Source organism: Amblyomma mixtum, chromosome 6 (assembly GCF_055824585.1).
Source record: "Amblyomma mixtum isolate Tamu chromosome 6, ASM5582458v1, whole genome shotgun sequence".
NCBI classification, from domain to species: Eukaryota; Metazoa; Arthropoda; class Arachnida; order Ixodida; family Ixodidae; genus Amblyomma; species Amblyomma mixtum.
Genome location: NC_143017.1, coordinates 128,987,227 through 129,013,181, shown reverse-complemented (window position 1 = coordinate 129,013,181; position 25,955 = coordinate 128,987,227). Strand labels below are relative to the sequence as shown.

Genomic DNA, 25,955 nt, shown 5'->3' with positions numbered 1-25,955 from the left:
TTGCAACAGACTTTCAAGCAGCCACAGAGTTTCCGCTTGCGCTTTCGGCACCACGCACAAAGATTCGTGTTCCGTCTTCACATCCTGAACTGGAGATAGCGTTGGTAGTGCCACGACCTCGTTGTCACACCCGCATCCACCCTCGCTGTCTGTCTGCAATATGGTTGCCTAATATTCAGAGCGTTCAGAGCCACTTAGAACGCCGCTTCCTTTTCCTGTGTAGGGCGCAGGCAGCGATAAACGACGCTGTTCGCGGATGGCAGTCTTCTAAGTGCACAGTCTGCGCAGTGACTTTGTCGAACCGCGCTTCGAAAGAAAGCGTGCTGCGGCATATGCATCAACACGCGGCATCGTGCACGCTGTTAGACCAAGGTGCGTAGTTTTCTATCTTTCACGTCTGTAGATAGCTCCAGAGCCGCTTTCTTGGCGGTTTACGAGCTCGTATACAACTCTGAGGTTGGTGCAGTTGATCACAAATGCTGCAGTTTGAGCACATGTGTGAGGGAACCAGAGCAGTGAAGTATCGGAATTACTACACGGAAAATTCTTCTGGCACTGGCTACCACTCGAAATCATAGCCATGGTTTTTTGGCAGTCAGCCATGACAATGAAAATCGTGCCTACCCCATGCCAAGCATTGCGAAGATCATGGCGTTCAATTTTCAGTTTATATAGCTGCTTCATTCATACATGACGCTGATTTTTTCACGAAAAAATAATCGCCAAACACCATGTGTTTGAATACAAGCCCGCCGAAACTAAGTTTAAAATAGGCCGACATTCGAAAACAGGTTACTGAATTTAACAAGCAAGCTGATTGATTATTTTCGTATAGTTAACTGTATAACTGATATTGTTAGGGGGGGGGGTCGCAATTACAAATTTCTATGCGGCGGTAAGTAACAGCCACTTCATTTTCTAGAATTTCGAGAACGTAGTTACCTTTAGCACTCTAGATTAACAAATTCTGGCCCTGTGCCAAAAGATGCGCGCCATCGAAGAATGCGCCCCTCGGGCTCGCGCAATGCAAGGGCCGGGCCACATCCACGTCACACCGTGTGATACGTCCCACGCGACGTTCTCTGCACAGCTCGCGCTGCTGTTCTCGCCGCTGATCCCTACTGTAGCCCACATAGGAGAAAATAACTTGCTGATGTAAACCATCAGGTTAAACCTAGGTTAATCTAGTGTCTATGCGAAAGCTTTTCACGCGCTGCCGGACGTTCGGTCCGTGGATTTCTGGTGAAACTGCCTCGTTGCAGTCCCAAATTCACTGAGAGGAATCACATGATTAGTCCATGTGTCTGACTCGGTTTCCAACGGCTGTTGTTGAGTAGAGGTCGAGGCGGCGGCTTCGTTCGCGGCTCGTTGTCGTCGCTTATCTAGCCGTGCTTCCTGTTCTACGGGTGTGTCAGCCGCACGCTTGGCCTTCATCGCTTCCCTCTCGCGTCGTCGCCGGCCTCGACTTGGGGATCCGTCGGCGTAGTTTCTCGTAGCCTTTACTGATGCCGTACTGAGTACGTACAGTCTAGCAGGATTTGAAGGTTATCACATTTGTTCCGGATGAAGCGAATTAAGGAATATTTCCTGGCGTGACGGTGACTTAGTCCGCAACAGACACGACAGTGCAGGTTAGAGGAATCCTTCGGCTAGCTAAGCCCATGTATTTGCTGCAGCGTTCTTAAGATAATAAACTGTGTTACAGAAGTTTAATCTGATTAGCTCAAGACTGAAGCGATCACCTTCAAAATCGCGTTAGACTGTACGCTTTCAATCCGCCTCTCCTTCCATTGCGCATCTGACAAACAAGCCCACGCTCACGATCACGCTGACAACCGAACGCCGCTGCTGGCGTGGCCGCGGAAAAAGCACGGCGTATAGCTGAGTCGATGAAAACGCCGATGGAAACCGAGGCAGATGCAGGGACTAACCACGTGGTTCGTTTCAATGAATCTGGGACTGCAGCGAGGCAGTTTCACCAGAAATTTACGGACAACCCCCGCACGGCAGCGCGTGAGAAGCTTTCGCGTACACACTAGGTTTAACCAATCTAAACCATAAACAATTTTTTTACATTTAAGTTGTAAGGCTTTACCTATACAAAGGGGCATGTGTTTTGCCAGATTGGCTCCTGGTATCCGACCCATTGCCATGAAAACGCCGCATGCGGAAATGTGACTTGCGTGTGAGAACTTTCGCGTACACACTAGGTTTAACCAATCTAAACCATTAACAATTTTTTTTTTACATTTAAGTCTTAAGGCTTTACTTATTCAAAGGGGCATGTGTTTTTCCAGATTGGCTCCTGGTTTCCGACCCGTTGCCATGAAAACGCCGCATGCGGAAATGTGACTTGCGTGTGAGAACTTTCGCGTACACACTAGGTTTAACCAATCTAAACCATTAACAATTTTTTTTTTACATTTAAGTCTTAAGGCTTTACGTATTCAAAGGGGCATGTGTTTTGCCAGATTGGCTCCTGGTTTCCGACCCGTTGCCATGAAAACGCCGCATGCGGAAATGTGACTTGCGTGTGAGAACTTTCGCGTACACATTAGGTTTAACCAATCTAAACCATTAACAATTTTTTTTTTTACATTTAAGTCTTAAGGCTTTACGTATTCAAAGGGGCATGTGTTTTGCCAGATTGGCTCCTGGTTTCCGACCCGTTGCCATGGAAACGCCGCATGCGACAATGTGGCTTGCGCCCGACAAAACGAAATGCTCCACAGCTAGCGCAGTGAAGCTTTCGCTTCAAAAAAGTGCCACGTGACAGATTCGCAATGGAGGAAGCGGTGGAGGTGGGAGATCACTTCGGGTGAGCCAAAGACACGCGTTTTTCAAAAGAGGCAATCTTTTGGTGCGAGACCACCATAATTAAAGAAAAAATTGCCGTGCCATAACTCCGTGGGTAATCACGTTTTCGAAATTACACAAGATGATATGTCTATTCACAACGACCGGCTGCAGGTTTCTGCAAATCTGCAGATGCTGTGTGCAACACAACCTTCAGCAGGCGTTTCGTGGTTAGACTACCGTCTCGTGTTGAAGGCACTAGTGGCTGTAAAATGGACCAGCCGATCCATCGAAAGTTTTTCGGTCTCAGTGGAAAACAGCCGCCCCGGTCACCATATGGCGTATTTTTCCTGCAGCATTGAAATCCCTAACACTCTCCACCTTCAAAATCTGCCTGTTAAACGTTTTTCGCGTGGCGGTCATGAAAACAAGCTTTATTATCTTAACCTATGCCCGAGGGATTTTCAAGGAAATGGTGTGTCTTCTATTTCACACATTCAAAAAAAAAAAATCGCTAACTGCGTGGAAAATTCCATTCCAGAAAAAGAAAAGAAAAATTCGCAAAATAAATCCCTAGGTTACACATAAAGCGTTGCTCTGAAAACCGAAACTAAAAAGACTGAAACGAACACGTGTCTGCCGAAATGCAATGCAAACTGCCCTGCGTCAGGCTGTCGGCCTTTCAAAGCGTCACTGTACACCGAACACACACTGCTGAGCTTCATTAGGAGTGCTGCGCAGATATTTTGAAAACACTACCCTCTCCTGCTTGGACCCGATTCAGGGCTGACAGTCTAATATAAATAATTGAAAGCAGGCGCCCAACTTTCATTTACAGTTAGAAAGTTAACGTTTAAAAAAAGTTTAGCCACCTTACCAGTCAACCTGATTCGCCTGTTGTCTGCTCTCGGTCAAGATTTGTATTACTATGCCGCGGAAGTCATCTTTAGACTTGGAAAAGCCTGTTTTTAAAAATCAGTGGTGGGCCTTCCTGAAGCACCAGAGGTACTGCGTGCGCCTAATGCTGTGCTTGAGCGCAAGTTCCCCGTTTTGAGCTACAAGCGGCAAAAGAGATAGTAATGCAGAAAGTATTCCCCGAGAGGTCATTGTATTAGCAGTTAACGGAAACATAGGGAGAAAATGAGCTCAGGTACCGGTTTGCTAAAAACCACAATGCTTTCTTTCAGATGGAGATGTGCATGAAAACTGGCGCTTTACTTTTGTGGGCTGTGACAACAGCCTGTGGCCTCAGCACGTCAATGAACTGCACCCACATCGCTCCGTACGCAACGCAGCTGCAGCCCTTTAAGCGCTGCAACGTGACCGTTGAAAACGGATACATCCACGCCTATTGTACCATTCTTGTTGGGCTGCAGTTTCCGGCACGTATCATTCCTGGCGATCCGGAGACGCTGACGATGGAACAGCTGCTCGTCTCCGAAGAACCTGTGGACAACGAAACTCCTCGGGGTAGTGTCGTCTGCATGACCCTCCGATCCGTCAAGATTCGAAAATGGGAAAACTTTCCGCAAGCAAGTGATAAGCAGTACGATCGATTCCTTACGGCCGAGGACAGCAATGTTGGCCCCTTCAGCATTTATTTCTTGCTCACATCCATTCGCCAGATGACACTTAAATGCACGTTCGGCGAGCCTCCTCAAGTCGCGGTCGCCGTCTGCAACGGGGCTCTAGCCGACGGGAGCTGTAACTATGACGTCTACGGCTTCGTCGACCATCATTGGTACAACTTTACTTCCGAGCTTGAGATACTGCACTCATTCATTATGTTCTGGAATATTCACACCGTCACGACCGAGATTCTGAACATCACGATCACAGATACAGCCAAGGAAATCCCTAAACTTCTGCTTATTTTTGCCGGCATGACTCCTATAAAGCATTTTTTATTCTATAAATGCAACTTTAATAGTATCGGAATATCGGATATACCGTCACGCCGGTTTCGAATCGAGCGCCTCGAGTTTTTCCACACGCCCATTCAGAAGATCCATCCACTTGCACTCCTCCATCTGAACCCAGGTTGCAGGTATGGCTCACTTATCGGCACAAAATTACCCGAAATTCCAGAGGCAATCTTTTTCTTAAAGCAGCTAGATACGCTCGACTTGTCCGATACCAATGTGCCACGTGACATCGAGTTCCAGTACTGTCCCGAGAAATGTCGACGTAACAGCACCGTGCAGAGGCTAATTATGAGCGGCACAAATCTCAACTCTTTACCTAATCGCGCCTTCTGCGGATTTCCGCTCCTTAAGAAGCTCGAGCTAGACAGCTGTCATATAACTAACATCTCTGGGTCGCCATTTGAATGCTTGGAAAACCTCAACAATCTCTCCATGTCTGGCAACAATATTACGCATTTGGACGGAGAAAACGTTAAGGGACTTAGAAAACTTATTTTTCTAAACCTGAATAAGAACCAGATCGTGCACTTCGAAGGCCCGCAAATATTCTCCATTTTCATGTCCTTGACTCGACTGATTATGTCTCAGAACAAGATTAAAGAACTACGACTTGGCGCAGTGGAGAATGTGCCTATCGAGGAGCTAAATCTTGCGGATAATAGAATACCAAAGTGGAAGGGACCTTTATTTACACGCATGCGTAAACTGAAAACCCTGCTTTTAGAGCACAACGCGCTATCCACAATAACCGAAGACATGTTGCGTGACATCAACCACGTTAGCTACGTGAACCTCAGCTGGAATCCTTGGGACTGCTCAAGCTGCCAGCTGAAGAACCTTGTTTCCGTGCTGGAGAAGCACCCTACTCAGTGTCGCGACTGCTTTGTCTGCAAACAACCTGAGGAGCACGAGGGAAGACACGTTCTCGAGGTTCCCTCGAATGAGGACGACTGCGCTCCGCCCGACTACTACATAATATACGGTGTTCCTGCGCTCCTCTCTATCATGGTCGCCTCCTTGGTTGGCTACGCCGTTTACAGGAACCGCTGGTACTGCATGTACAGCCTGCTGTACCTCAAAGTATCTATTAAAGCACATCAAAGGCAGACACACACAGGAAGCTTTCTGTGGGACGGCTTCGTCTCGTACCACGCCTCAGACACCGAGTGGGTGCGAGATGTGCTCCTTCCAAAGCTCGAGGCTTCCATGAAATTTCGGCTCTGCGTGGCCGACCGGGACTTCATCCCGGGCCTTCCGATCGCCGAGAACATCTGCCGGGCCATAACGCAGAGCCGCGTGTCGCTGTTCTTGCTGAGCCAGGAGTTCTGCCGCAGTCGGTGGTGCATGTTTGAGCTGAGCCTGGCGCGCCATCGGCTGTCTGAGGTCAACCGCAACGATGGCATGGTGTTCATTAGGAAGGGCGACGTGGAGGAGTCTGAGATGAGCTCCATGCTCGCGTACCTAATCAAGTCCCGGACTTACATTCAGCTACCGCCCGACGACTCGAGCGAGGCCCTGAACAACCTCTTCTGGCTCCAGGTCCAGGCTGCTCTGCAACACTAGTCATGAGGCTCTAAACTTTCCTGCTTCGAAGTATTGTGGTCCAAGTATTGGATGTGCAGTCTTCAAGAACCGAAATATTGAGGCTCACATTCACCACGTGTTGTGGGTTTGCCCGGCGTAGAAGTAGACAAGAATTCGGCACCTGGCGGCATCGGGTCTTTCGGCCAACAATAGTTCTTGATACACGCTAGGACTCAAGGACCTCATTGTCGTTCACTGCTCGATTTCATTAGAGCAGCGAACCTTTTCTCAATTATTTAGGCATCCTCATCCATCATTACATACCGTTTTATGCCCTGAGGCGATCAACATCGCTTAAAAAAAGTATTGCGGCCTCATTAGGTTTAAGCTGTTGCTGGTGCTACCTGTCTTTTATTACACTACCGGTGCTGCCGTAGCGACAGTGTAGATAAATGTTAGACAGTGTCAGCATTCCTCTCCGAGTCCACACACCGCTGACGCTAGATAGCTTCGTAGAGGCCTTACCCACAGTCCAATCCTCGTATTACTTAATAAGGGCTTAATAAAGTTATAGCATATAAGTTAGCGGATAGTTTTAACGGGTTACGCTGTGCCTCTCAATTTATCGCCGGCTATGAACTATTTGCAGATTACGCTGCAACTACTGTATGTCGCGAATAATTTACAGGTTAGGCCGTAACCTTCATCCTGCCTTCTCAGTGCGCACTGAGAGTCAAGAGAAACGCTATATGCCTACTGCGATTCAGAAGCGCCAGAAAGTGAAGGGCAAGCCAACCGAGTGCTTCAGGAAAGGCAACACAAAGAAGTCAATGCTGTGAAATCACACATTGAAACGAGACTTTTTATTGTGCTCCGAGTACGGCAGTGAACATCTTTCTCACATTTCGCAAAGACGCCTGTACGACTTTGGTCACCACTACAGGTATAGATCGGATTACCAGCTTAAGCTCCTTTCAAACTGCACTCTCGTAGAAAACGCATTTACACGTTCGAAACACATTGCTCGTTGTTATTGCAGTCCACTTAGTATATCGCGTCATGTTCGGCCGTCTGATCCTCCGCTTCTGTAAGGATAGAGAAAGCTTTGTGCAGCTCAAAATGTTCCAACAGCCGCTGCAGGGTAGGGGACACAAACAATTATTCGTATAAGCAGCGAAATCGATGTTCACATCAGTTACTATGCATGCATGAGATTTAGAATGTAAGACCGGCTTAACTGATGATTCTACTGGACAAGCAATGTGCACAGATGATGCGTTAGCATAGAGCTCAAGCAGGAAAGACTACAGCGCAGTGGAATAAATTCCTTAGTTACACACTGAAACGCGCATTCATTTAGGGCACCTTCAGTGTACAGTCGTGCTAATAGCACTAAGGGTGTTTTTTTAGCGGGCAGTTTTGCTTTCATCGTTGACGTCAGGCGCAATGGTTCGCTCTACAGACCCGGGGACTATATTTTCAGGGAGTCAGTCATCGGTGACGGCAGGAAAAACTGCTCTAATATACCAAGGTTTTAAGCGAAATGCGAGAGTTAACACGCCTTAAAACTCTACACAGCAGCCTAAATCTATCACAAACACCTTTCAAAACAATGGAAAACCCAAGGAAAACTTATGTCTACTGGGGCGCGTTGCCTTTCACTTGTGGCACTGGAGAGTCAGGATACCTCGATGCATGCCGCCTACAGCAGTGTAAGGCAAGGGAGCGTGTTACGCTGACTCTGGAGTCAGATCAAACAAGGTACCAGGAAGTTTTTGTTTCCGCCGAAGGGGGGCGGTACCAGGCTAATAAAAAGGTAATAAGGCTATTTGAGCACCAACTACCCCCATCCCCCCCCCCCCCCCAAAAGAAAAGAAAAACTTTATTTCCGAAAAACAGAGATGCTGACATTTCCGGCGCTCAAACAAACCACGAAAGGAGTACGGCATTGAACTCAGGGCTCTTACCGAGGACATGAGATAATGAGGCGCTTGTGAAAGCTTATGCTACCTTCGATTCAGTTGATTCATATGAATTGACTTTACATGCAAACGGACTCTTGTTAAAGATGTGTGCCTCGGCGTATGCTTTCTTTGTTGCGCGCCCTGCCCCCAGGCCTCGTAGTATTTGTAGTTGTTTTTCAGTGCTTGCTGGTCGCTTTTTGTTGAATGCAAACCCCATTTTCGTTCCATGGCCCTTGAGCTGGAGGAAGGCTTAAGACTGCTTGCTGTCTTTGCAAGTTATAATAATAATAATAATTTGTTTATTTTCATGAATGATGGGGGAGACTGCGGGTAAAAGCCGCTTGACTACCAAGCGACTTGACTGAAGCCCGCAGACTCCCTACAATGCAGGCAGCGATAGAACAACAAAAAAAAAAACTTGCACAAATCATAACATTCGAAATTAATGCACGCAGACTTGATAGTCACAAGAGGTAACCAAAAAAAAAGGCAAGATAACACGTTTAGTTATTGTAAGCAAGAATTGTTAATGAAATGATTGCGTAGGGTTCGCACAGAAGTTGCATGTAAATCTATACTTGATTTGTGGAATGAATTGAATTAATTGAATTGAATAAATTTGTGGAATGAATGAAAGTGAAGAAAAGGTATTGAGAATGAAAACGGCCTTCGAACTGTTAGCGAATGAGGTCTACGTGGGACGGAATGGACTGCGAGTGCTTTGTGCCTACCGCATCGTTGTATGGAGCCACACGCCGAGGGGCCGCAGAATGTCGTTCCAGATTTTGTGATGTTCAGGCAGGGCCAGTACTCGGATGAGGGAATGGAGATTCAGTGCTGTAGCTAGACCAAAACCAGCATAGGAAGTCATCATTAAGAAGGTGGATACGCTTAGCCGCTGCCCTGATACCTTCTTAGTTTAGGAATTTCGAATGGCGATGAATGTGGAACAGGTGAGATCCTTGCGAAAGTTATGCCAACGTCGTGGTGCCTGAATTGTGATGCTATCGAGACTAAGCACTATGCCTTATTTGAGGGTGTTACTGTGCGTGCTATATGTCAGTTTTGATCGAGGATATTTGCTGTTCAGGGGCACAGCCACTGACCTTGAAGGTGGTCACTCTTTGGGTGACTCATTATTGCCACCACCATGTACGTATTCCGTAGAAGGCGTTGCTTGGCCGAGTCTCACGGCAGAGGCTCCGCGAAGTTGGGTGGTAATGTGGGACTTGTAAGCAATTGATTCGGTTTATGGGGGTTTAACGTCCCAAAGTGACTCAGGATATGAGGGACACCGTAGCGCAGGACTCCGGAAATTTGTACCACCTGGTGGTCTTTAACATGTGCTGAGATCGCACAGTACACGGGCCTTTAGAATTTCGCCTCCATCAAAATTCTACCGCCCGTGAAGTAGTTTCTCCGCCGATGGACGTCAAGGCTCGTCATGATCAACCGGGCGGAAGGGCGGTTCTCCCACTTCTCCCACACTGGTTATGAACGTTTTCCTTCAGCACATGTGCATATTCTGTAAGTGTACGCATTGTTCTGCTGTATCTTTCCATCTGTTGTCCGAGTTTTCCCGTGTTCGCTGTTGTCATTTTGTCACCAATCATTGCGTATATATTTTGCACATGGTATGATGTATTGAAACTGTGTTTGTTTGTGGTCTGTGCTGCAGCGCTAGCCTGTTATCATATTCATAACGTGCTCCTTTGGTTCACCATCTTCGATAAATTCTCTTGACTTCAACACGCATTTTTAGATATGCGTTAGTACTTTTTATGGTCTGAATGTACATGTTCCATGCGCACTCTCTACATACCCATTACTTCTTGTCTTCGCATAAGTATGCAATCATTGACCTTCTTCATTGTATGCGTGTAAGAGAAAGGGCGAGGGTCCTTCTTTCCAATGGGTGCCATGTTACTGTTGTAAAGCTTTTCTAAAGCCAGAGAGTTGACAATTTCGTGCTTAAATTTCTTGCATACTCCGTAGAGTTGTGCTGAAGATACCCGCGTGTGTTATTCATATCTGTAATAAAGGTGGCGTTCACGATGGCTTTTCCTTGGTTACTATTTTTTGACGTTCTTTCATATGCTAAGCTAGCTGCCAGACAGCAGATAATTGGGACTCGTGGCTTTCACACCAATCGTGTGAACACAACATCCCTTGAGGCATTCCGGCTGTCGTTAAGTGCTTGGAGAAACGGCCGTAAAAGCAGTTCTCGTGTTGAGCACATAGAACAGTGTGGGAAATGTTTGTCCTGTGGATTGAACTACAATGTCATCGCGGTTAATTTCTGCAATGAGCTCCGAATGTAATAAATGACAATATTAGAACGATTATAACTTGGGGGCCATGCCCGCTTCCAAAGCATGATCTGAAGCGTTATTGTAATCATCAGCATCAGCATCCTGACTACGGTCACTGCAATGCAAGGAACTCTTTCATATCCCATCAGTTAACCCTGTACTTTGCCAGCTGCGGCAACCCTATCCCCTCAAACTTCTTAGCTCATCCGCCCACATACCTTCTTGCTGCCACGTGCTACGCTTGCCTTCTGTTGAAATCTACTCCGTTACCGTTAACGACCAGCGGTCATCTTGCCTTCACTTTACATGCCCCGCCCAAACCCGTTTCTTCCTCTTCATTTGGACTAGGACGCCATTAAACCATGTTTGTTCCCTCCCCCATTTTTGGCCGCTTCTGGTGTCTTAACATTACACCTGTTATTTTTCTTTCCATAGCTCACTGTGTTGTCCTTAACTTGAGCTGAATCCTCTTCGTTATCCTCCACGTTTCGGCCTCGTAGGTAAGTACCGGTAAGATACAGCTGTTGTGTACATTTCTCTTGAGAGATTTTTGTAAACTACCATTCCTGATCTGGTAGAACCTGCCATATGCACTCCAGCTTAATCTTCTTCAAATTATCTCAGTCTCGTGGTCCAAATTTATGGCAACTACCTGCCTGAAGTAGACGTATTCTCTATCAAATTCCAGTACCTCGCTACCACTTGTAACTGCTGTTTCCTTCGGAGACGGTTAAACTATTTTGCTGCATACCCACCCATCTGCTCCAACGTTTTTAGATAAAAACGTTGATCTGCTCTGCCTGTCTAACTCATTGATCATGCTATGCAATTCATCTTCTGAGTATAGTACTCCTGTCACACGGCTAGTTTTAATGGCTATCGAGTCGAGAGCCTTCCAAATTCTCAATCGCTATCGAACTCGAAGAAGGTGCGTCGCAGCTACACGGCGAATTTCAATGGCCATTCAAATGGTGCTCGCGTCTTACGCCTCGCTGTGTTCGGTTTAGCTCAAAGAAGAAAAATATTCTTATAAAACCTAGCTAAGCGTTGAAATACACTTTTTTGTAGTCATAGGAGGTTTTTAGTCATTATTAAAGGCCAGTTGCTTTGTGTTGAAAGACTCTGCATTTTGTACGACCTAAGGCTCGGCTGCATTATGTAAGGCTCTGGCAACACTGACAACGCTGACCTTTTCGGCCTCTGCGACGGAGAGCATAAAATTAATGCGCTTTAAACCAGACCTATAAAATTTTAAAATTATTGCGCAGACTAATAGTTTACTGCTTGCATTAAAGTTTGAGATCGTAATGTTTGTTCATGCTTATGTGTCGTGCACGAAAGTGTGCGTTGGCGCCGTTTGAAGCAACGCTAGCAACATTGGGCAAAGCTCGTTGGCCCTATATCGATAGAGTTCCGTGCTGCTCCGTTGATTCAATAGACTATTGAGTCGATGACCATTCAAACTGCCCGTGTAGCAGCGCTCGATCGCCTTTTGAGTCGATAGGCTTTTGGTTCGAGGGCCTTCAAAACGCCCGTGTGATGGGGTATTAGGAAGGCATTGTCATCAGAGAATCGTAGATTACAAAGATATTCTAAAGTAACGCTTATCCGCAACTGTTCTCAATCCAGGCCTCTGAATACCTCTTGTAAGGAGGGGATGAAGACAATTGCCGAGATCATGTCTTCCTGCTTGACGCCCGTCCTTAATAAAATTTTATTGCTGAATCTATGGAGAACTGTGATAACTGTGTAGCCGCTCTATATGTCACGGAAGATAGGGCGACAGGTCACTTTCATGCGCCATCTGAGGACACCAGGTGGCATTACTCCTCCTCCCCCTAAAAAAAAGCAAAAATATAAAAGCGGGGCTCCAGCCCCGCTTTTATAAGAAATCAAAGATTTAAAAAATCAAGTGCGCCAACTGCGACAAGAAGTAATGACATTAAGCAGTACAGTCAAAGAAGCAACATCGAAACCAAAGGCGTTCGCCCTCTGCTGACGAATCCCTTCCAGATGTGATTTCAAAAATTGCTGTTGCACTTAAGATGGAAATTCCTGATGAGGAAATTGGCACTATCCACCGTGTTCCGACTAAGAACAATAGTATGCCAAACATAGTTGTCAAGCTCATTTCTAGAAAGATACAATTCTGCAGGCGGCACGAAAACTGAAAATCACAACATCGGCTCTGGGTCTTGCCACTTGTGAACCAGTGTACAGTCTTTGTCAAAAGTAACCAGGCTGCACGTTTTTCTTCTCCGTCGTATATTAAAGCTATTATACGAGCCCTCAAACTCTAAATCTCTGTATGGTAAGAAGAACCTCTCTTCTCACCTTCAAAGAACTTTTTGATCTTAGGGGAAGCCGTGAGGGCCCTATTATACGAGTGAGAATCAAACTATGCAGCCTGGTTACTTTTGACAAAAGACTGTACATAAATGAGCACCTCTGTCCAGAAAACAAGATCCTTCTCGGTAGGGCTGTGCAGAAGAAAAAAGACAGAAACTGGAAATTTGCATGGGTAAGCAAAGGCAAGATCCGAATGAGAAAAACTGAGACGTCCAAAGTTCTGCACATAACTAAAGAAGAGGACCTTGACCAAGTGGTGTAGGCCAGTGACCCACCAGGCAAAACAGTTTTCACCGTTCTATACAAATATGGGTTTTACGACTGACGAAGTTAATCTTGAATTTCGTAAACAACATGACTTTTCTGTGTTTCACTGCAATATTAGAAGTTTTCATAAAAATGAAAACTCGTTGATAGCATTGTTATCTCAGCCTGAATTCCTGTTTGATGTGGTAGCTTTAACGGAAACCTGGCTGAAAAGAGGAGAACAGATGTGTGTGCCCGGTTATACACTACTAACCAACTGTAGGAATTCGCTGTCTAGAGGAGGAGAAGTAGCTCTCTTATTCAGGCCCTCATTGCAACACACAATAATCAATAACATATCAACTCATTACCAAACATTAGAATCTCTTTTTGTAAGTTTTTCAAATGATATCATACTGGGCGTGGTATACAGGCCACCCGGATCTAGCCTCTGTCTATTTTTAGAGGAAATAGGTGGTATGCTATGTATACTATGTCGATGCATAGTAATCATACACTCCCTGTTTTAATAACAGGAGACTAACACTGATACTTCTACAGTATCGGATTCTGAGTATTTACTACTTCTGTAGTCTTACAGTATTACTAACTTTATATTTCAACCAACTCGAATCCCGCCTACATCAGCCACAATTTTAGATCACGTTTTGTGCAACATCAGCGATATATCTTCGGGAGTCTACAATGTGCCTATATCTGGCCATTTACCGGTATTTGCATTCCTTCGCTTCGGAGCCACCGGAGACAACTGTGAAAGGTATCCACGAAAACCCAGGATCAACTACAACTTATTACGCCATGAACTCCTAAGCATGAAATACAGCTGTGACTTTAGCGATTGTGTTAATGCTGTATTTTGGAAGTTTATTACAAATTTAAGTGCTCTAATAACTCAGTGTAGTACGTATTCTAACCGCAGATATAGCGAGCCAATATGCCCCTGGATGATTAGAGTTATCCTTAATGCTATTAAAGAGAAAGATACGTGGTACCAAAAATTGAAGGCGCAAAAAACAACAGCTTCTATTTGCAAAAGTTTCGGGCTAGTCGGAACAAAGTGGTTGCTATGATAAGGAAAAGGAAAAAAAAACACTATAACACTTCACGCACAGAAAAGACCCAAGGAAATACGAAAAAAATGGGGGAAATTGTTAATAAAGTAATATGAAATCCAGTTGAGAAAACCGTAGCTTCTGATTTGGGAAATGCCAGTTCAGTAGAGAATTTTAACAGCTACTTTGTGAATATCGGAACTCAACTAGCTAGCTCTCTGGTCTTAGATAGGGGCGTGCCAGTTGCTGATGCAGTAGCATACAATTTTGAGCTTGATGCCACAGATTCTTTGGAGACCACCACAATAGTTTCTAGCTTGGCCAATCATAAAGATCCAGGATCTGATGGCATAAGCGTAAGGGCTCCCAAAGACAGTGTTAATGTTCTGGCACCGATAATGGCGGAGTTGTTCAATTTCGATATGCAACAGGGTGAATACCCGGATGTTTTAAAATTAGCAAAAGTTGAACAGTTTATAAAGATGGAGATCATAACGACCCATGCAGCTACCGACCCATATCGGTGTTAAGCATTGTCAACTCTGTATTTGAGAAAGTAATATCAGTGCGGCTACAAAAATTTCTGCATGAAAATAATATACTTACGGTTTCACAACATGGTTTCAGATCTCAAAGGTATACGGCGACTGCAATGATGAAACTTACGCAGACTATTGGCTCCTCATTGCACAACGGTAACATAGCGGTAGTTATATTTTTGGACCTTAAGAAAGCTTTTGACACCATAGCGCATTCAATTTTGTTAGAGACAAATTACAGCAGTACGGGTTTAGAGGGAAAACCCTAGGTTTTTTCAATAGCTATTAAAAAAGCCGTCAACAGTACACTCATATAAACAAAATTTCATCTTCACGCCTAACAGTTCTAACAGGAGTACCTTAGGGTTCCGTTCTAGGGCCAATTCTGTTTTCTCTTCATGTTAATGAGTTAGCCTCAGTTATGCGGGAATCTAAAACAGTCATGCATGCCGATGATACTGCACTCGTTGTTTCTGGGAAAAAACTGAAACAGATAGGCAACCTCGTAAACGAAGAGCTAGCAAACTTGTCTGTGTCGCTAAGGGCAAATAGCTTAGCACTTAACGCCTCCAAAACAAAGTACATAGTGTTTCGCTCTGCGCAAAGGCATATTGACACCATTTTCTAAAAATTTTTTTCGACAATTCTCTGTTGGAAGCAGCTGGCACTACAAAACACCTAGGCATTGTTTTGGATTACAACCTGAACTTGAAACCACACATTGCGCATGTGTGCTCTAAATTAGCATCATCATGTTATGCTCCACTCGGAAGCAGAGCGCACTTTGACAAAACTGTCCTGAAAATCATTTACTACGCCATATTTCATTGTCACCTGGCTAATTGCTGCAACTCATGGGGCTCTATCTTTAAAACTTATTTGGATCCCGTTATACGCCTTCAAAAACGGGCGATACGTATTGTGACATTCTCCAACCGACACCAGCCAAGCCGTCCGCTTTATCAAGGACTTCAACTACTTCCGTTCATGCTTTTGTTTCAGGTTAAAGTGTAATTTACAGTGCGCAACATTATATCGAACAACTACCCATTCCCAATCCATATTTTTACTATGCCTACCAGTAACACCGGGAATGCTAGCCATCTCAACTTCAATCTCCCTGTAACACGCAACATTTATGGTCAGTGACTACTGCAGTTTTATGTTGCAAAATTTGGAATGATATCTCGCTGTAGGTGAAAATATCCCCGAACTTTGAATACTCAGTAAAAAGATTTGTTCTTAGCAGTATGTAGTAATTACATGTAGTGTTTCCAATTTTCTGTTTGTTTCTTTTTCTTTTTTGTTCGATGTCTGGGATGCATTTCTACTATTTGTACTTGGGATGACAAGTGTGCTTAACTATGGGCCCAAACTAGCTATGGCTATGGACCCAACAGATTCGGATGTATAATTTATGTGTTTTTTTTAATAAATGACTGACTGACTGACATGGCGCCTATTTAGGCATCTTCTAGACCCAACGCAGTCCATAACGACCCAAAATCATAACCTCACTAAACTAATTCATGCCAGCACAGTTCAACCACAGGACCTCTTACAAAGTTCAAACTCACCCCGACTACGAAGGCGCCCCAAACGCACACTTAGACCAGCCCATTGCAGAAGCTGAGGTAAGGGCAAAGCTCCACAAACTGAATACATCCTCCGCTCCGGGACCGGACAGGATCACGAACAGGGCACTACGAAATCTAGACACCCCCTCTATCGAAGCCTTAACAGCCTATTTCAGTGAGTGCTGGCAAAAGGGTTCCCTACCTCCTCAGTGGAAAAGAGTGAAAGTTGTATTTCTGCCCAAGCCAGGCAAGCCGCTTCACCATACTAATCTCCGACCCATGTCTCTTACTTCATGTGTAGGCAAGCTCTTCGAGGATGCCATTCAGACGCGACTCAGCAACTACTTGGAGGATAATGAGCTCCCCCCTAACAGGATGTTGGGTTTTAGACCAGGATTGGCAGCGCAGGATATATTCCTCCAACTCCAACATCCGATACTGGAGAACAAAACAAAGGATACGAAAGCCATATTAGGAGTAGAACTCAAATAGGCCTTTGATCACGTTACCCACGCGGCTATCCTAATGGACCTGCAATCCCTCGAAGTTGGACAACGCATGTACAACTCCATTCGCGATTTCCTCACTAATCGTACAGCCCATCTCTCATTCGGCCCGCATTCCTTAAGCGACATCACCATCAGTGCACGAGGCACCCCACAGGGAGCGGTCCTCTCCCAGAGTCTCTTTAACAGAGCCATGATGGGATTACCTAAATTACTCAATACGATAACCAACCTGCACTTCATCTTCTATGCCGAAGACATTACACTCTGGACATGCCGAGGTAGCGACGCGGAGATAGAACACCGCTTACAAGCAGCACTAAATATCATTTGCACGTACGTCAATGATAGAGGGCTCTCATGCTCCCCACGAAATCGAAACTTTTCATATACAAGCGCCACCGAATGTCTGGCACACCACCCAATATTCAGATCGTTTTAGGCAAGGAACCAATTCCCACAGTCCCACAGATTCGCATACTGGTAATGTTTCTCACGACTTCTGGCTCTCACATTGACACGATCCAAGCACTCCAAACGCACACAACAGGCAACCAGGCTCATCAAACGTGTGGCACACAGAAAATCGGGCCTACGGGAGCCAAACACGCTTCGACTAGCACAGGCTTACATGACCAGTCGAATAACATACGCACAACCATAGCTCACCCTCTTAGCGAAAGATAGAGAACGCTTAGACGGCCTGATTAGGAGCAGTACGCGCACAGCTTTACGCCTTCCCCCATGCGCTTCTACAGAGCGCCTTCTTCGACTAGGAATACGTAACACTTACGAGGAACTCTGTGAAGCCACCAAACGGCACAACTAGCCAGACTCACACGCATCCCTGCAGGACGAGCTCTGCTGCAGTCTCTTCACATATTGCCTGTCGGCGTTATAACCAGCACTGATACAATCCCCACTCCCATAAGATCTGCAGTTCAGATACCCCCTGCCTAAACACATGCACCGGAAGCGCGATCAAAAACGCAGGGAGGGCCGGGCCTTAGCACTACACATAGCTTACGGAGAGGATTTTAATGTGGCATACACTGATGCCTAGCTCTACGCATCAGGCGCACAGGCAGCCGTAGTGGCTGTTCACAGCGACGGCCACCCCATCACGGCAGGTACCGTTCTTACCTCATCCATAACCCCGGCTGAGGAAGCGGCTATCGCTCGAGCCATCTCGTCTTCAGCCGCTACCATAATTATATCCGATTCGCAAACAGCAATCCTCAATTATAGCACTGGTCGTATCTCTCGGCAAGCCAGCACCATACTCTGACGCTGGAATCCCGCCAGAACCGTAAAGCTCATCTGGGCGCCAGCACTACCTGGAAACGAGGAGGCGCATGTCGACCTTACCCTCCGGGCGGGAGAGCACACAGCCTCTTCCATCGAAGGGGAGTGCCTGTTTAATTTCAGTGACATCCTACAACACTATCGCTCCCACACACAGACATACGCACCCCCTCACCCTTCGCTATCAACCATGCAATCAACTTTCTGGCGCAAGCTTCAAACTCGCACATTCCCATACCCGATAGTCATGTACAGACGTTTCCCTGACCTATTCTCTTCCTCCTGTCGACTATGCGGCAAACCAGGCGACTTTCTGCATGTACTGCTCCCCTGTTCCACTTACCCGCACCCCCCCAGAGGTGGCACTCACTTACTGGGAACATCTGATGTCAAGTTCAGAACTCCAAGACTAACGACTAACCATCACCAGTTCCTCTAACAGGCTAGCCCTCCAAGGGCTGGCACGCCATTTGTAAGGGAGGAAACCGGTGTGTGGGCCCCTCCCGCAGGCCATGAGGGGGCTCTGCCTCCCACCTGCAATTTGTCATGGTCAATAAAGTTTACACCCCCACCAGAGCGCACTGCACATTACCGCGCGAAGTACGGTTTTATGCGGACTACTTGCACGATCTCAGAGAGTGGTAGGCGACGCTGAGGTTGCACAGTCCCGTCTGGAAGAACTTCGTAGGTCACTTATGTGACACGGCGCAAAACTCTGTAAGGTCCAAAGTAACGGCACATCAGTTTTTCAGACAACCTGAGCGGCGTACCGGGGTCCACACCCAAACTTGGTCATCGGGATGGTATTTGACTTGCCGATGACAGAGGTGGTAGCGACGCGCATGCGTGCCCTGCTGCCGCTGAATGTGAATACGGGCCAGTTGCGTGCTTCCTCGGGGCGCTGCGCGAACTGTTCGGCGTCTGGCGTTAGCGGGTGGTCATCAGTGCAGCATAGGAGCATGGCATCTAGCATCTTCTGAACGTCACTTCCCTAGACCAGATGAAAATGGTGTAAAGCGGGTCGTCTCCTGGGTGGCCGTGTTGTAGGCGTATGTGACGTACGGGAGAATCTCGTTTCAGGTTTTGTGCTGCTAGTCTATGCACATTGCGATCATGTCTGCGATCATGTCTCTGTGAGCCCTTTCGCCTGTGGGTGATAGGCAGTGGTTTTGCAATGGCTCATGTGACTGAGCTGTGCCGTGAGCATGAGCTGTGCCGTAAACGCCGTACCTCGATCAGTGCTAAGGCAGAAGCTTGGGCGAGCTGGTGGTTGTTCATTCTAAAACAGCGCAAAAAGACACGGACAAGAGGAAGACGTACAAACAGGCGCTGACACATCACTTGGAAGGGAAATCCCACCGGTGCAGTAGACGGGGTTCGCAGCTGTTGTAGTCTTCTTAGGAAGAAGCGCCCGCAAGTGAGGCAGGGCTTGTTGGCAGATGAAGTCAGCACATCTGTCAGCGATGGCAAGATGTTCACGGCAAACCTGCTTGCTTCTCGAAAGACCACACACTGCTTGTAGTGAAGGTGCAAAGCATCTCTATGAAAGCGGTTAAGCTCCTGCCATTCCGACCTCATAACTTTGCACGTCGTGATGTCATGGCCTTGTGACGGTAGGTAGCCTCCATCATGGCATCAAGATGTGTACAATTGGCCGCAACTGGCTGAGGAAGCTGAAATTAAACTGGCAGGAAGTTCAAGCCATACAGCAAGATGACGCCATGGAAGAACTTAAGACTAAGTTTGAGGCTTTGTTTTCGCCTCAGATGGGGCTGATAACGGGCTACAAAGCACAGATCCTCTTAAAGCCAGACAGCAAGCCAGTATTTTGCAAGGCCCGTCCCATGTCTTTTGCATTGAAGCAAGCTGTGTCCGAGGAGCTAGATGCCTTGGAACGGGCGGGGGTGCTGAAAAGGGTCACCAGAAGCGATTGGGCGACTCCTTTGGTAGTGATACCGAAAGATGGAGGAGCAAAAGTGCGGTTGTGCGGTGGCTACAAGGTCACGGTGAACCCTGTGCTGCTGATTGAGCACTACCCTCTTCCCTTGCCAGAAGATTTGTTCACAACATTGGCAGGCTCAAAAGTATTCTGCGTCCTAGACCTTGCTGCCGCTTACCAGCAAGCGGAACTTGCCGAAGATTGAAAGTAGATTTTAACTATAAACACCCACCAAGGCTTTTACCAGTATCAGCGGCTCCCTTACGGCATCGAAGTGCTCCTGCCATATTCCAGTCGCTCATGGACGGGCTTCTCAAAGGTATCCCTCAAGTAGGGTGTTATATTGATGATGTCATCATTGGAGGTTCCATTGTGAATGAATGTCGGAAAAGGCTGGAAGAAGTTCTGACACGGTCGCAGGAGCACAATGTGACGCTGCGCATGGAAAAATGCAAGCTCTTTTGCAGTGAAGTCCGCTATCTGGGCCATATAGTTTCAGCGGATGGAATAAAGCCACTGGGATCGAAAACAAGCGCAATAGAGCATGCACCGTACCCTACGAATGGTATCGAACTGGTCTTTTTTGGGTATGATAACATTCTACTCCAAGTTTCTATCGAACTTAGCGACTATGGCTGCGCCGCTCAACGAGCTCCTGAAGAAGGGCACGAGTTGGAAATAGACAGGCGAGTGTTCTCGCACGTTTCGAAAAACAAAGAACTTGCTCACGACCAGTCCGGTACTTGCTTACTACGATCGGAAGCAACCCTTACCTCTAAGCTGTAATGCGTCGCAGTATGGGCTTGGCGCGGTTCTTTTTAACATACTTCCAAGTGGGCAAGAAAAGCCTGTCGCTTTTGCTTCCAGGACGTTATCGCAAGCTGAGCGTGGCTATGCCCAGATCGAGCGAGAAGCGCTGGCAATAGTCTTTGCTCTCAAGAAGTTTCATCGCCTATATGGGAGGGCATTCACGTTGTTCACGGATCATCAACTAATACTAGGCGTCTTAGGGCCACGGAAGCAGGTCTCATCTTTGGCGGCTGTTCGAATGCAACGATGGGCGTTAATCCTGGCTTCTTATCGCTACGACTTGAGATATCGGAAAGGATCTCAAATGGAAGTGGCGGACGCGCTGTCCAGACTGCCTGTTGCAACCGAAAACAGCGTTGATGACACATACGCTCGCTGTTTCTGAAACTACGCCACTGACGGCTAAAGACGTTGCCAAAGCAAGTATGACGGCATTCTCAGCAAAGTCTACCGATATGGGGAACCTGCGCTGAAGTTTGCCGTGTCGATTGCAGCGTCGTAACACACAGCATAGCGAGAGGAGCAAGCAGTTTTTGGGGCACTCGTAGTGCTATTCCACGCCACCTTCCGTAGCTTATTGGCGTGAGCTTCTGCGCTCTGTTAGAAGCCACACGTGGTGAGTGTCAGTTATCTGGGTTATGTCTACAGAAGCGAGGCAAATAGTGCTATCAACCAAACGCGGGCTTCTAATCGTTCAGAATGTGTCCTCGCGTTTGTAGCGGCCCAAGCGACTGATGGCAGCAGTTTTTAGTCGAATAGTGGAATAACTGCAGTGCCACCTGGGCAGCGCAGGCTCCCCATGCGCTTGAAAGATGGCCAGCACAAATCAAAGATGCTTAACTTGTACCGCACTATAACAGACGTGCGGAGCTGTCGCAGGAAGCGGGATGCGTCACATGGGGCAGTCGTGTTATTGTGCCGACAAAGCTGAAAAATGTAGTGTTGAATCTGTTGCACGCGGAACACACCGGGGCTTCACGCATGAAGATGCTCGCACGTAGCCTGCTCTGGTGGCCAGGGCTGGACGCAGACATCGAAAGCACGGTAAAAACGTGTAGCATTTGCCAACAAATGCGAAATAGCGCTTCTCGTTCTCCATTCGAGCCATGGCTGTTTCCTGCCCGCTGCTGGCAGCGAGTGCATGCAGACTTTTTTACTTTGAAAAAACGAAATTTCTTTTGTGCGTGGACTCGTTTTCAAAGTGGATCGAAGTGTCTCCTATGCGCTCTACTACAGCCGCGAAGACAATCGAGCGTTTGCGGAGTCTATTTGCTGCTTACGGATACCCTGAACGCCTGGTTTCTGATAACGGTCCCCAGTTTTCAGCGCAGGTGCTCCAGGACTTCCTCGATGCCTGTGGCATCGACGCGCATACAGCCCGCCATACCATCCGCAGTCCAACGGGGCTCCGAAAGGTCGGTGCAAACTGTTAAAAGGAGTCTTCGCAAGCAGCTTCTGCACGACAACAAGGGAGGTAACAGCAGATCAATGCGGGAGAGACTGGACCACTTCTTGCTGGCGTATAGGAATACCCCTAACACAGCAACAGGCAAGTGTCCGGCTGAACTGTTTCAGAAACGAACTCCGCGCACTAAACTGTCATTACTAAGGCCATCCTTTCGGGATGACATGCAGAGTAAGCAAGAAGTGCTGAAACAGCAGCATGACTAACGGAGATCAACTTTTCGCTCGTTTAAGGAAGGAGTCTGGGTATACGTGAAGGCTGTCCGGCAAGAGAAGGTGTCATGGAAGGAAGGTTGTATAGTGCAGCTAGTCAGCCCTGTGACCTATCTCGTAGAGACTCGTAGAACACAGTTCTCGTAGAACACAGTTCAGCACGTTCATGTTGATCATTTGCGATCGTGCAGCTGTTTCCAACATGCAGGACTGGACACCGGCCAGACGGGCAAGAATTGCAACTGCCAGCTGCCCACAACGCACATCCTGAGGCGCAAGCTGAAGCGCCTTCCGACTCTCCACCAACACTGCGCAGAAGCCAGCGCGCCCGGAAACCACCAGATCGATATACCTCCCACGATTTCCGTCACTGAAGTTAATGAATAATCTCACAGTGAGGCAGCGGCTACTCTATCCCGCATAACTTCTCCGCAGTGCAATTTGAGGCATTAAGCCATACTTTCTCGGCAAGTCACAAAAGATTGCTTGTGCTGTATACTGCAAAAATCGCCACCCTTCTAGTAGGTAATGTGGTTAGCCCACCGACAGCCTAACTTTGCTTTCTTTGTACACTGGACAAACGTGTAAGTGCTTCAAAAAACGCCCGATAGAACACGCAACATGCCCCAACGACGCCTCAAAGGACATTATGCCCACCACTGCAAGCATTGCAAGCCCACCGGATGGGTCCCACTGCTGCGCGAGTCAACTTTCTTGGCCAGAAAGAGCGAGCGAGTAATACGCGAAGTACTGAAAGCTATTGCGATCGACGACAACAGAGAATCCTGCGTCAGTACCACATACGTAACCCTCTGCGACACATAAAAAAAAACAAACTTTGGAAAGTTTTAGAAATTTGAACGCTCCAAATTATGCCAGAGTGTCGTTCTTGTTGCGCCCCGCTTTCTAACTGCTTTTATGGTTATTGTTTCTTCGCCGTTTTTTGACCTCGTATTTTATTGGTTTGGTTTTAGTTTTTTTTATGACTGCTAATAATTCATCTGTAATGGCGCTTTACACCTCCCATGTTTTACACGTGTTTCTTCCTTGCTACTTCTATTTTATCCGGTGACGTTGACAGCTTCTGTTTCTTCGCAACTGCGCAATGTTTTTATTTTCTTGTCTCCTTCCCTTTACCTCCCCCTTGTTCGACTATGTATGCCCCACCGCGGCGGCTGAAATTCGATGAAGGCGAAATTCTAGCGGCCCGTGTACTGCACGATGCCATTGCTCGTTACAGAATCCCAGGTGGTCGAAATTTTTGGGGCCCTTCATTACGGCGTCCCTCATAGCCTGAGTCGCTTTGGGACGTTAAACCCCAATGAACGAAACCAAACCTTTTCGACTATATATTTTTATGTGCACCAAAACAAACATCAGTTGGCAGCCTTTTGTCGTGTCTTCTTGCTGTTTGCTGTCCCTCGCTGGCGGCTGTTTTATGTACGCAGTTTTAAGGGACATGCGGCGAGTAATGTAAGCTGAATATATTGCAGATTTCACTGCTGGTTCAAAAGTTTGGTGGTGGCATGAACAAAATATAGTGAACCTCCCCTTGTCGCCTTACGCACCACTCTTTCCTAAATAGTGCAGACTGCCTTTGGGTAAGCAGCCTGAATCCTGGAGGCATTGACTTGATCAGTCAATGTTCTGTTAGCACAGCGACAAAGCTGTCCCGAGTATAGAAACTTTCACAAGAAAGGATGCAGTATAAAACGTATTTAACATATTTTTATAGGCGATTAGAAACTATAAAAAACATCTTCTAATATCCTGCCTTCTAGAAGCGGCCATAAATGCTAGCAGGACTGCATGCAGCCGCCGCGGTGGCTCAGTGGTTATGGCGCTCGGCCGCTGACCCGAAGGACGCGGGTTCGATCCCGGCCGCGGCGGTCGGCTTTCGATGGAGGCGAAATTCTAGAGGCCCGTGTACTGTGCGACGCCAGTGCACGTTAAAGAACCCCAGGTGGTCGAAATTTCCGGAGCTCTTCACTACGGCTTCCCTCATAGCCTGAGTTGCTTTGGCACGTTAAACCCCATAAACCAAACCAACCAGGATTGCATGCGAGAGAGGAATTCACTTTCGGAGAATTTTTTCTGCCTCATTTTTGACGCCGTCGTAAAGGCTGTTCAAGTGAAGAAAGTTCACAACTCGTTCATTCAACTGGAATTATTTCGCGCTCTTTTCTTTCCAAGTTTCTATTCTCAGGTTGAAATGACAAATTGGTGGACGAGCACGCTTTACAACTGTGTGCCCTGTTTCCCACCAAATGTGACGTGCAACTCGTGATGACCTCTTCACATGCACGCAAAAGGAGGATCAGCAGCGAACATTCACAGTCTGACCTTTGCTGTTGATCATCATGAAATCAGTTAACAGAATGTGGGAAGTGCTGCAGTGAATGCAAGTAATGCCCAGTCGGTGTTCATGGTGGAGGTGCCAGCTGGAGCCCGTCTGTTGTCGCTGATTACCTATGCAAACTCATAGTTGGGATGCGTTCGGATTGGCGTATGACGATGAGGCAGACTTTATTAATTCAAACTTCAATACTAGCTCCGAGCAAAGTTATACTAGCTCCCTGCATATTAAGAAACCTTGAACCAGTTACGACACTGCATTTGATGCAAACGTAAGGAATCGCTGACAAGTGGTGCCATGACAGCAATCGGGTCCACACTCCGCACGCAGCCATCTTACTTCTTATAAAATTCACGTTTAAGATTTTGGAGCATGGCGCGAATTGCCCTGACCTGGACCCTGGTTATTTTCACTCGCTTGCTTACCTGAAGAACCATCTGGATGGAAAATATTTCTCCCATAGCGAGTTCCAAAGACGAGTCATAAGATAGTTTACAAGGCAGGCGAAAGACTTCTGTGACCACCGCATGCAAAAGACAATTTTAAATCTAAACAATCATTTCTATTGTCCCTGAAATTGCAGGGGAAGGTGGAGAAATGTACAGAGATTACTTTGAGTTTTGTGGAGTAAACATTTTGTACCACCTTGCTGGCATTTGCGTCTTTACTTTCCGAACGAGCAGTATTTTCGCCGAAAGCGGTGCATGCAAAAAAGTTGAGCTAAAAAAACATCACTGCTTGAAACATGATGAACCATGTCACCTTTAAACAAAAACGCTTGTTGAGATATTGAGCCAGAGTAATTAATGGGACACATATATGCCTTCGAAACTGCTCTGTGTCGGAGAACCTTGCGCCGAAGAGGAGGAGGGCTTCATTTTCTTCGCTGAATGTAAAGAGCCGTGACGTATACTACATTGTAGATTTGATACAAATCAAAGAATTAAGTTTAGCACACCTGTAAACTGAATGCGCATATAAAGATCGCGCTTTGTCGCAACCGCTTCCCGTGATTGTGGTTTATCAGAACAAGCCGTACTCACGAAAAGATTTAATT

The 25,955-nt window shown here is 46.8% G+C and overlaps 1 protein-coding gene across 2 annotated transcripts; it reads left to right on the top strand.

The window, feature by feature from the left end:
- Nucleotides 1–234: 234 nt before the first annotated feature.
- Nucleotides 235–25,546, top strand: LOC149340387 (uncharacterized). Of its 2 annotated transcripts, XR_016283603.1 has the most exons (3): nt 235–372; nt 10,957–11,021; nt 22,192–25,546. XR_016283603.1 is itself a non-coding variant. In XM_089549149.1 (2 exons), exon 2 carries the CDS (start codon nt 3,984–3,986, stop codon nt 6,282–6,284), a length of 2,301 nt encoding a protein of 766 aa, XP_089405275.1. In that variant the 5' UTR covers nt 265–372; the 3' UTR covers nt 6,285–10,281. The 2 variants fall into 2 exon arrangements, 1 of the variants encoding a protein (XP_089405275.1); XM_089549149.1 differs by lacking the exons at nt 10,957–11,021; nt 22,192–25,546 and adding an exon at nt 3,984–10,281 and having other exon boundaries at nt 265–372.
- The last annotated feature ends 409 nt before the right edge of the window (nt 25,547–25,955 follow it).